At 41.0% G+C, this 12,941-nt stretch overlaps 1 protein-coding gene across 1 annotated transcript in view; it reads right to left on the bottom strand.

The window, feature by feature from the left end:
- The window catches only part of LOC126457780 (nose resistant to fluoxetine protein 6-like), a 338,758-nt gene that overhangs the window by 108,317 nt on the left and 217,500 nt on the right, over positions 1-12,941 (bottom strand). The window contains exon 7 of the mRNA XM_050094366.1: positions 6,425-6,588. Coding sequence (XP_049950323.1) covers positions 6,425-6,588 — 164 coding nt within the window. The remainder of the gene's footprint in view (positions 1-6,424; positions 6,589-12,941) is intronic.

Below are 12,941 nucleotides of genomic sequence, written 5' to 3'. Positions count from 1 at the left end.
GTTTCCGTCTTGCTGTGGGCGAGTTGCTGTTTCCTGCTTCTTGCCACTTGTCGGTTTTGGATTATGAACGATGTGTACTGACAAAAGAACATTCCGAAGTGTCAAAAAAAGGTTCGTGATGAAACTTGGTAGGTATGTAGAGGGGGCAAAATAATGTAATACAGCTTTTTGTCGCCAGTTTGAGTTATAAGGGGTAAAACGCAAACCGAAAGGTAATTTCTTATATTAAGTTTGGAGGGAATGTCTTCGAAACGATGATATATAAAAAAATGTTTTTCATATAAAAGCTGATACATAATTAACGTTGTTGAATTGTAAAAATGAATTTTGTAATAATTCGAAATTTTGCTACATACCCCACCACCATTAATTAACTTTGAATAATGAAAACTTTTGTTACAACATAAATTACAGAAGCTACGTACATACATGTTTAATAAAGTTGGTTTTTGACATACTATTTTTGAAAATAAGCTGTACACAATTTGCAGGCAGAGTATTTTCAACATACCTAACTAAAATATCTTAACGTTCATTTTTAGACTAGTTATTTATTTTATTTATATTTCTTTTATGTTTTAAATTGGTGTTTCATGTTTTACATTCTTTCTTTTTTGTTTTTTACTTTACCCTCTCATGTACATGTATTTTGTTAATTGAAAATAATAAGTAAAATGAACGAAGTTTCTTCACACAATACACGCGACAGAGAACACTATATAAAACAAAATTCAGCAGAATTTTAAATTGTCACGGGAGACCCTATAAGTATTCTGATTAGTATCAGACATATTTTAATACCTCGGTAAGCTGTGTCGAAGAGAACTGATTGTGTACTAATGACTGCAGACTGGTTATATTGCTTCTCAAGCGTAGGTTAGTTATACCGCTTCTCAGGTGGAGATTGACATCATAATCATTCAACAGAACTAGATTTGAAAAATCTTCTGAAAAAGTTCTTCCGACATCGAAATCCGTATACATTTCATGCCTGTACCTGTGACGTCGAGCTCTATGGGATCACTAGATGAACACATTCCTCTGAGTGTGATGGTCAAAACGGTTTTTTCACATTGATCGGCCGCCTTCTCATAGTTTTAAAAGAAACTGAAGGTGAATTTGAACTGAGAAATCGAGAATCTCTTTTTGAAGTCCCAGATGTCCTTGTGACAGCTTGACCAACTCAAAAGATATTTGAAAGATGATTTCTTTCCTAATGAAGCAAAAAACCTGTATTATTGTTAGATCCTTGGGGCTGTCAATGTGACAGAACCGTACCTGAGGACAAGAAACTTGTTCATCCTAGTTTTGATGAATGATTATGATGTCGGTCACCACTTGAGAAATTATATAATCAATTTACAGTCACTAGTACACAATCAGTTCTCATCGCCAAGGTTCATTACTGTATTGAAATACGCCTGATGCAAATCTGGATATTTAGAGGGTCACCCGTGACGATTTAAAATCCTGCTGAAATTTGTTTTATATTGTCTTCCCTGTCGTGTATATTAGTGAATAAATTATATTTTAAGCATTTATTTACAGATTATCGGTATTGTAATAATTATGTATCATAATAATGTGTTGGTTATTATTTTCAATTAATAAAATATTCACATGTGAAACGTTAAACTAAAAAGAAGAAGGTAAAACGTACAATAACAATTTAAAACATAAAATAAATGTAAGTAAAATAAATAACTAGTTTAATAATGAATGTTTAGATATATTACTTAGGTATGTCGAAATTACTCTAACAGCATGTTGTGTACAGCTTATTTTCCAAAAATGGTATTTCAGAAACCAGCATTATTATACACCGGTGTATGTAGCTTCTTTAATTTATGTTTTAAAAATAGTTTTATTTTTAGGACTGGTGGCGGGGTATTTTGCAAAATTTTAAATTACTAAAAAATTTGGTTACACAATTTTCAAGAACAATAATTACATATCAGCTTTTATATGAGAAACATTTTTTTATACACTTATCAGCCAGAACATAATGAGCACCAATCTAATGGCCGGTATGTCCACAATGGCACGGATACTAGCGGTGATACGTCGTGACATGGAAGCAACGATGTCTTGCTAGGTCGCTGGAGGGAGCTGGCACCACATCTGCAGACACAAGTCACTTAATTCCATAAACTGCGGGGAGTGGGGCGATGAGCTATGACGCCATGTTCAATCACATCCCAGACGTATTCGATCGGGTTCAGATCTGACGAGTTGGTTGGATGGCACATCAAACGGAACTAGCCCCTCTGTTCCTAAAACCTTCCCATCAGAGTCCTGGCCTTGTGACATGGCGCCTTATCTTGTTGAAAAATGCCACTACCGTCGGGAAACATGATCGTCATGAAGGGGCATACGTGATATGCAAGCAGTATAAGATATTCCTTGGCAGACATGGTGCCTCGCACGAGCTCCATTCGACTCACGGATGCCCACGTGAATGTTCACCACGGCATAATCGACCCGCCGTCAGCTTGTCTCCGTCCTGCAGTATAGGTGTCAAGTAGCTGTTCCCCTGGAAGACGACGATTCCTGCCCTCCCAAAGAAATGACAAACAAGATATCGGGATTCATCAGACCATGCAATGCTCTGCCACTGCACCAACGTCGAGTGTCGATGGTCACGTGCCCATTTCAGTCGTAGTTGCCGATGTTGTGGCGTTAACATTGGTCCATGTGTGGGTCATCGGCTGCGAAGGTCCATCGTTAGGAGTGTTGGGAGCACCACGTGAATGTTCATGCACACGTGTACTCTGCCCAGCATTAAAGTCTGATGTTAGTTCCGCGACAGTTCGCTGCCTGTCCTGTTTTACCAGTCCGCCCAGCCTACGACGTCTGACATCTGTAATGGGGGGTGGCCGCCCAACCCAACGACATCTGGACGTGGTTTCACCCTGGTTTTAACATGTTGAAGACACTCACCATAGCACTCCTCGAACACCCGACGAGTCGTGCAGATTCCGAAATGCTCGTACCGAGCCTTCAGGTCATTAAAGTCTGTGCTCGATCAAACTCAGACAGATCGCGTGCCTTTCACATGCTACACACGGACAGTACGCTCACTGATAATACATGTACCGTGCGTGTGTTTGACAGTCAGTCCTCGCTAGGTGACGCTGTTATCGCCTGGACGGGTTTACATCGATAGTAGGTCAGTGGTCATAATGTTCTGGCTGATCAATGCATATCATCATTTCGAAGACATTTCCTCCAAATTACCTTTCGGGATGTGAGATTGGGCGCGAACAAAAAAATATGTACAGCATTATTTTGCCCCCTCTACGTTCCTGCCGAATTTTATCAAGATCGTTCATCGACACTTGGGAATGTTCCCTTGTGAGTAGTGGATACGTCCCAAAAAGCATTCTCGCGTTACAGTCTACGACGGTTTTGATGAGATCGCAGGATGCTCGTGCAGCTTGGTGTGATATTTTGCTTGTAACGTTTTCAGTCATGTTCAGACTTGACTTCCGCTGTGCAAACACATAGATTTTGCTCGTGGCAAAATATTGGCATTTCAGTTTCCATCCCTGAGGGTAGAATGTGAACTTCGTAACATTCCCATTAATTTGATACTGCTTAAAGTATTCTAGTGCTTATAGGGTTTGCTTTTGTTCTGGTTTTCATACAACTAAGACAAAAGAAACGGCACACACCACAAAGAAATATCCGAATAGGACGGAAATCGGTAGATGTTATGTACATGTACGGACAAGCAACCGGAAACAATTTGGTAAAAATTGGACGATTCAAGAGAAAGAGCTTCATAAACTGAGCATCTCATTAACGCGTTGGTCCACCTGTGGCCATTATCCAAGCAATTATTTGGCTTGGCAGAGTTATTGGATGTCCTCCTGATGGATATCGTACCAAATTCTGTCCAAGTGGCGCGTAAGGTTCTCAAAATCCCGAACTGGTTGAGAGAGAGGTCCGGCGAACTTGCTGGCTGACCACCCGAAAAATTTTTAGCAAAAACAAAATTCGTTGACTGTTGAATTACCTTAACAACATACTTTTTACAACCGTTACTGATGAGTAAGTATTGTCCAGAACCTGAAAATACCTTTTAGTACACACTCTTAGCAATATCAACACACTTTCAATGACGTCTGCTATCGACTTCATGACTACCACAAAAGAAAATTGTAAAATGCAAATTTCACTAATTGTTGTTGATTTTTACTCTCAACATACTTTTTAAAGAGATATTGATGTATAAATACGGCCATGAACTTTGGATACTGAATACGACATTCACTGGGGAAAGTGATATCTGCAACTGAGACTTAAATTTTTGGGTTAATTTTAACTGGAAAATTTAAAAAATAATTGGGAACTGGTAGAAGAACTGATTAAAAACAATCAACTTTTTTCAGAATTTTAAAATATAGAGTAAATGACTAGATTACATTTCTCTCAAAAGGCCAGCACAAATTAACTTCGCGCCCCCCCCCCCCCTCCCCCCATATTTGTTATTCCAAGGGCTAAGCATGCACGTAGCTCAGTCTTGACTGGCTGGGGTTTGGCTGTTTCGACGGAGGCCCGCCCCGTATAGCGGCTTGCACCTCGGAGCCGTGGTGATTGCTGATCGTGTCTGCACTCTGCGGTCCGTGTCTTGTCATAGTGGGGCGTTTCAGCTTTACACTACCTGTGCGGTGACATTGGGCGTGTTCCTGCTGCCTTAGCTGGTGGATGTGGCCATATTTCACTGTCTGTGATTTACTTCGGCCTGATATACTAATGATGGTGAGCAACATTCCGTAGGCGTTAAGTGTTCGTCAGGTTTCGCGAGACAATATACCCTTCCTGTGCAGTCGTTTCTGAGTTTAGTTTGTTATTTTGACATTAAACTAATTCGGATCGTTCTACTGGGTGTGTTTGGCGCATGCTTTTGTGTGGATTAGCATCCTGGCAATATGCTGATAATTGTGTCTTCACTAACATTCAGTTTCCTCTTGGATGCAATGCGCTGGAAGGAGGACACCTCACTATCTGTTTCTGATCTAACCTTTACATTTGCAGAAACGTTCTTCTAAACATGCTTCTTGCTTTTGCCTTTCCGCTTTTTAAATGTTTTGTTACTCGCAACATTTTCGCTAAAAATATGATATTCAAACAAGACTGCACCCACACTGCCTACCTACTCAACACAATTCAGAACAACACACTCAAAACCACGCTCGAAAACCACACAACAACGAACTTCGATGTACAGCTGTCTTATTTTCTGCCAGAGTTGTCAACCTCTGCACAGAACCCACACATCGCAAAACACCTATCCCTATCGCCGAAGAAAACAGAAGGGAGTTCAAAAGATGTAAAAATCTTTCTTCGACAAACAAACAAAAACAACCTGACAAACGGGTTGGGAAACGATCACAAAGAGGAGCGCAGGCCTTTTTTATTTATTTATTTTTAAGTACTTAGAATTAAAGTAGGTGTGTGACACTTGCAGCAAATTAATCAGAAAGCTTGGTAAAATTTTAATATGCAAAAAACAAAAATTCCAATTTTCACATTTTTCACTTTCTTGGTGTCCTTAATACATCAGTTACCTGTTTCATGTTGCCACAGAAAAAAGTGACTTGCATGGTGTAGAGCAGGAGTCAACTGAGACACTGAGTGGCTTTCTGTTGTGTTTAGTGATGAATCTCGTTTCTGTCTGTGGCGACCAGATCCAACGCCAACGACCTGATGAAAGGTCACATGAAGCACCATTTCATGAGACACACCCCTCCACTAATAAAACCAAAGTCTGAGGAGCTCTTCAGTATAACAGCTGGATTGATTTGGTAAATGCTGAAGAGAGGCTGAATGATCTCCACTATTGGTAACAATGATTAACCCTCGCGTGATACCTCTCATGATCCCTAACTGACCTGGTTCCCTGATTTCTCACCCATAGACCATGTCTGTTGGTGTAAAAGAAGATAAATATTCGTTTCCAGCAACAATTTCCTTATATCAAGCTCCATATCAAATGATTTAAGTGCACTAATATAGTACATATTATCGGTGAACCTGTTCCACCTTTCTCTTCCTGTTACGTAACAACTGTTTTTCCTTGTTATCACGTGAGTTCATGGCATGCATAGACCATGTGTAAATATGAGATTACTGTGCCAAGAGACCGTATTTGTTGTTCGATCTCTGCGCTGACGTTTTGTTTACATACTAGTAGGCTACAGGAACGTGTGTGATGCGTAAACTGGATACTGCATGCTGCTGTCCGCATTCAAAGGCTCCATCTCCGTTTCGCGAGACAGCGAAGCTACTTTGAGACCATAAGTGTATAAATCACAATCTTAATTATGCACGTCGCAACGATAAACAGCAAAATTAAGCGTGAAATCCAAGTAAAGTCAATACAGCTGCTTCCTGCATTGATGGCTAAACTGAATCTTACCTCACATATCGATTTATTATTCCCAGAAAGAGTTGATGGAATTTCGCTCCTTTATCAAGCGCCTGGAAGAGCGGACTTGCGATCGTCATGGCTCCAATTGTGAAAAAGACGTCCACAAACAGGACACCATTAGCAACCAACATGCTAGCCGGTTGTCGAAACAGCTGAAAGCGTAAGAAAGTTCTTTAAAATTGGTTATTTAGAGGAAAATGATGATTACTGAGTACATGCCACGAAAATATTAAATCAGTGGTCAAATCAACACTTAACAAGAAACTGATAGCCATAATTTAGATTACATATTTTAAAGCTTAGTTTAGACAAGCTTAGTTTAGACAAGCATTGTTTAGACAAGAAGAGAATAGAAGCTTTCGAAATGTGGTGCTACAGAGGAATACTGAAGATTAGATGGGTAGATCACGTAACTAATGAGGAGCTACTGAATAGAACTGGGCATATGAGGAATTTGTGGCACAACTTGACTAGAAGAAGGGATCGGTTGGTAGGACATGTCCTCAGGCATCAAGGGATCACCAATTTAGTGTTTGAGGGCAGCGTGGAGGGCAGAAATCGTAGAGGGAGACCAAGAGATGAATAGACTAAGCAGATTCAGAAGCAAATAGGATGCAGTAGTTACTGGGAGATGAAGAAATTTGCACAGGATAGAGTAACATGGAGAGCTGCATCAAACTAGTCTTTGGACTGAAGACCACAACAACAACATTTGTAATGTTGTTATTCTGGAAGAACTGAAATGTTTGTTAATCCGGAAGGGAACATTAGCTCAATTTGGGCGACTGCAGAATAAGGATCGGTCGCGATCTTACTAATGAGACTGTCCCATAATTCTTTCAGAGTAAATGGAAACAACGATACATCAATGCCAGGTCACCGAACATAAACGGTACTGCAGGGTTGTAAATCAGCCGTGGCAGAGAACTGTCTGTGAGAGACCGACCACGTATTAAGACTCACCGACAAGCAGTCCTCTCCTTGGAGAAGAGCTACAAAGCCTGTTTGTTCACGTAAATCATAGAAATTCATAAACATGACAATAGTTTCAACAAGAAAGAAGAAAGTTTCATTGAAAACGGTTCCTGGATTCTCGTGCTGCAACGAACGACCGTTGGAGGTAGTGTGCTCTACTACAGGTTGCCATCACCAGTGAACGGTGACCTTTTGTCAATGCCGTCCACTCGTACCGCCCAAACGTTAGAAAAATCGATAAGCGTTGGGCGAAGCTCTGTATATGCATTTTAAGATAAAAAAATAACGCACCTCGGAGGAATTATCCGATTGGGTTGGAAATCGGCAGATGTGATGCACATTTACAGGCAGACAAATGATTACAGTTTTCGAAAAATGGGATGATTTATTCAAGAGAAAGAGCTTCTAGCAAGAACAGTATTCAATGATAAGTCTCGCTTCAAACAACACCGATGAGCAGCGACGACGTGTGTGGAGACGCAGTGGGACACCATCTGTCGCCTGTCTTACGGCCCGACAATCAGGATGATGGTCTGGGTCCCTTTTTTTTTCATAACACGATCCCTTTGATTGTAATCGGCAGCACGCTTAGAGCACAAAGGGCTACGTCGATGATCTACGTCCCGTTTCGTTGCCCTTCGTGGCAAGCCACCCTGGGCTTCCATTTCTGCAGGTTAAAGGCCGCTTGCACACGGCGACAGTTTCTATTGCTTGCCTTCGTGCTTGATAAACCCTACCCTCGCCAGAAAGGTCGAGGGATCTCTCCGAAACGATAACGTGTGGAGCATAATGAGCAGCGCCCTCCAACCATCTCGATATTTTGAAGATCTAATGCGCCAATTGGTCAAAATTTGGTACGATATCCCTCAAAACGACATCTAACCACTCGACCAATCAATGCCACGCAGTAAAAATGCTTGCGTAAAGGTCAGTTCTGAACCAACGCGTTACTGACTTGACTCAGTTTGTTAAACTCTTTCTCCTGAATGCATCATTTAGTTTTTCTGAAATTGCAATCATTTGTCTGTCTGTACATGTGTGTCACATCTACCTATTTCCGTCCCTCTCGGATAAATCGTTCGTGGTGCGTCGTTCTTTTTTCTTTTTGCAATGAAGAAGCTAACAGCCAATATGTCAACAATAAGATTAACTACAATATGTGGTGTTAACAGATGGGAAGGCGCTGATCAATACGCAGAGTTGGCGGGAGAGACATCCTGCAAAATTCACATTTTGTCAGACATTTAGCATCAGGCCAAGTGGTCTGCGTCTCATCACCAGAGGTGCCGATGGACTTTTTATTCTGGAGCTAACATTCCCATCCCAAATACTGGACTTCGCTCCAGAGCTTGAGATAATCAGATACCATGAGGCATAGCAGAAAACAGACTTTTAGCCCAGGTGGCACCCAGTCCACTGCTGTCAACTGACACGCAAAGAGGGGAGGCCGACTCCTCTGGTCACCTTCGCCCAAACACCAGAACCTTTCGCCCCGCACTAAATGTAAATACTGCTTATGAGCGGAAAAGCTGCATCAACTATAGAAAAAGTTAAACGAACAAAAAATACAAATACTGATAATCCAAGAAATAAGACTGTCTGCCATGCAATGGATTTTTGGAGCTAGAGACTTTTCAAAAGTAAGAAGGAGAAACGAATAATGAAAAACTAGCCACTTTCAGTTGTCGCTTATGCAGCCGAGAAAGGCAGTCACCTCCATAGCAAATGTAAACAACACACCAATGAAAATCACCCTGAAGTGTGCAAATAAAACACGCACACTAATTCATGCACAGATGCCAATCAAAATAAAACCAACGGCAAAAAGGTACAAGAATCATCAGGGAAAGTAAAAAAATTCTAAAATTCCCCCAAACCATATCAAAATACTACGATCGATTTCAGTTCACACCTAGACAAAGAAAGAAATTGCAGGAAGATAACAGGAAAATCCCCGCACGTAAATGGACCACCTACAAAGCGCGAAGACTAGTTGAAGGCCAGCCACGTATTCCTGTCCTGTGACAGCCTCTTCATCTCGGAGTAGCCCTTGCAACCTACGTCCTCAATTACTTGCTGGATGTATTCCATCCTCTGTCTTCTTCTACAGTTTTTACACTCCACAGTTCCCTCTGGTACCATGGAAGTTATTCCCTGATATCTTAATAGATTTCCTATAATTCTGTCCCTTCTTCTTGTCTGTGTTTTCCATGTATTCCTTTCTTCGCCGATTCTGCGGAGAACCACCTCTTTCCTTACTTTATAAGCCCACCTAATTATTAACACGCTTCTATAGCACAACATCTCAAATGCTTCAATTATCTTCTGTTAGGGTTTTACCACAGTTCATGTTTCACTACTGTGTTCACATGTTTCACTGCTGTGCTCCGGACGTACGTTCTCAGAAATTTCTTCATCAAATAAGACCTATGTATGACATTAGTACACTTCTTTTGCCCAGGAATGCAATTTTTGCCAGTGTTAGTCTGCTTTCGATGTCCTCCTTGCACCTTCCGTCATGGTTTATCTTGCCGCCTAGGTAGTAGAATTCTTTAACATCATCCACTTCGTGATCACTTTCTCGGTCTTCTCGTTTCTGCCACTTCTCATTATTTTCGTCTTCATTCCCTGTAACAGGTCCTGAAATTTTTCTTCACTGTCACTGAGGATACCAATTTCATCAGTGAATCTTAACATTGATATTCTTTTACACTGAATTTTAAACACACTCTTGAATCTTTCTTCTATTTCCGTCACGCTTCTTCGACGTATAGACAACTGCAGGGTCGAAAGACTACATCCCTAGTTCAGGTCTTTTTGATCCGCATACTTGGTCTTCCAGTTTTATTGTTTACTCTTGGTTCTTGTACGTATTGTATATTATCCGTCTTTCCCTATAGCGTAACTTTATTTTTCTCAGAATTTCTAATATTATCAAACGCTCCGTCCAGGTCGAAAAGTCCTACGAACGTGTCTCGATTTTTCTGCGGTCTTGGTTCCATTACCAACCGCAACATTAGAACTCTGGTATATCATCAGTCTCATATATTCTATACACCAACGTGAATAATTGTTTTGTTGCCACTGCCCCCAATGGTTTTAGAAACTCCGATGGAATATTATCTGTCCCTTCTGCCTTATTGGTTTTAAGTCGCCCAAAGCTCTTTTAAACTCTGATTCTAACACTGGATCCCTTATATTCTCCCTATCGATTCTTGTTTCTTTTTCTATCACTTCATCAGATAATTCTTCCCCCTCTCAGAGGACCTCAATGTACTCTTCTCTCCTATCTGCTCCCTCCTCTGCATTTATCGGTGGATTTCCCACTGTGCTCTTAATGTTATCAGTCTTGCTTTTAATTTCGACGAATGATGTTTTAGCTTTTCTGTATGCTGAGTCAGTCCTTCCGATAATCATTTCTTTTTCAATTTATTCACATTTTGCATGCAGACATTTCATCTTAGCTTCCCTGCTATTATTTCATTCCTCATTGACGTGTATTTCTGTATTCCTGAATTTCCCTGACATTTTTGTATTTCCTTCTTTCATCGATCAGCTTTTACACATGGTTTCTTTGCAGTTACCTTCTTTGTACCTATGTTTGTCTTTCCAGCTTCAGTGACTGCCTTTTTTAGAGATGTCCATTCCTCTTTAACTATACTGTCTACTGAACTATTCTTTATTGCTGTAGCTACAGCCTTAGAGAACTTCAAGCGTATGTCGTCATCCCTTAGCACTTTTGTGTCCTACTTCTTTGAATATTGGTTCTTCCTGACTAATGCCTTATACTTCATCCTACTCTTCATCACTACTACATTGTGATCTGAGTCTATATCTGCTCCTGAGTACGCCTTACAATCCACTACCTGATTTCGGAATCTCTGTCTGACCATGATGTAACCTACCCGTATCACCCGGTTTTTTCCAAGTATACCTTCTCCTCTTGTGATTCTTGAACAGAGTATTCGCTGTTACTAGCTGAAATTTGTTACAGAAGTGAATTAATCTTTCTCCTCTCTTATTCCTTGTTCCAAGTCCATATTCTCCTCTAACCATTTCTTCTTCTCCTTCCCCTATAACTGCATGCCAGTCACCCATGACTATTAAATTTTCATCTCTCTTTGCGTCTACTACTTAGCTGGGTGGTAACGTGCTTTCCTCCCATGCACTGGGCCTGGGCTCGATTCCTGGGCGGGTTGGAGATTTTCTCCGCTCTGGGACTGGATGTTACGTTGTCCTCTCATCATTTCATTAGCATCTGCTGCAAGTCACCCAATGTGGCGCAGACTGAAATAAGACTTACACTTGGCGCCGAACCCGACTGGGACATGTCGACCAACAATGCCATACGATCATTTCCTATCTCCCTTTGCGCATTCTGTTACCCTTTGAATATCCTCATATACTTCCTCTATCTCTTCATCTTCAGCTTGCGACGTCGGCATGTATACCTGAACTATCGTTGTCGGTGCTGGTTTTCTGTCGATTCTGATAGTGACAGACCTATCACTGAACTGTTCACAGTAATTCACTCTCTGTCCTACCTTCCTATTCATGACCAACCCTACTCCGGTTACACCATTTTCTGCTGCAGTTGATATTACCCTATATTAGTCTCACCAGAAATTCATGTCTTATTTCCATTTCACTTCATTGACGCCTTAACATTTCCCTTTTTACATTTTCTAGCTTCCCAACCCTTGTGATACACTTGCCCCGACTCATAGAACGGTATTGTTTCGTTGGTTATTCAAACTTTTTCTCGTGGTCACCTCACCATTGGCAGTACTCTACCGGACATCTGAATGGGAAACTAGTCCGGAATGTTTGCTAAAGGAGAGATCATTCACTTTTTCAATTAAAGGTCATATGCCCTGTGGATACACGTCATGATTATTCAATGCAGTGGTTTCCAATGCCTTCTGCATCCTCATGCCCATGATCAGTGCAGATTCTTCCGTCTTTTAGGGGCAGTTTCCCACCCCAAGAGCAAGAGAGTGCCCTAAACCTCTGTCCGATCCTCCTCCCTCTTTGACAAAGCCGTTGGCAGAATGACGGTGACTTCTTACGCTACAAGTCTTTGGTCGCCATTTCTGATGATTTTTAAACAAAATTTAAGCAGTGGCAGGTTTCGAACCCGGGGCTGAGGACGTTTTGATGACTAATCATAGACGCTTTCCCTAGACAACGGGTGAATTCTTCAGGACATTAAACCTTAAAATCAAGTCAACACCTTACAAAAAGCAACAGTTCAAACAGATGAAATGGAGATCACCGAACTCACGCATCGTTGGATTACAAATTGACCATGTAGCAATCTTTTATTGAAAGTATAGAGAAATTGTAAACGTCTATGTCAGAAAGCATGCAACCGTTTATTCAGTCGTTACCTGCCAAGAACAAAACTACGTTTAAAACCTCAGAGTTTCACACAGACCCATGAATCTGACACTAACAGATCCACCCAGCGTTGAAGGAGAGACAGAAGACAAACAACTGGCAAAAACCCAACAGCAAATACATCGAAACA

This window comes from Schistocerca serialis, chromosome 2 (genome assembly GCF_023864345.2).
Source record: "Schistocerca serialis cubense isolate TAMUIC-IGC-003099 chromosome 2, iqSchSeri2.2, whole genome shotgun sequence".
NCBI lineage: Eukaryota > Metazoa > Arthropoda > Insecta > Orthoptera > Acrididae > Schistocerca > Schistocerca serialis.
This window is presented reverse-complemented; position numbering and strand designations above follow the sequence as displayed.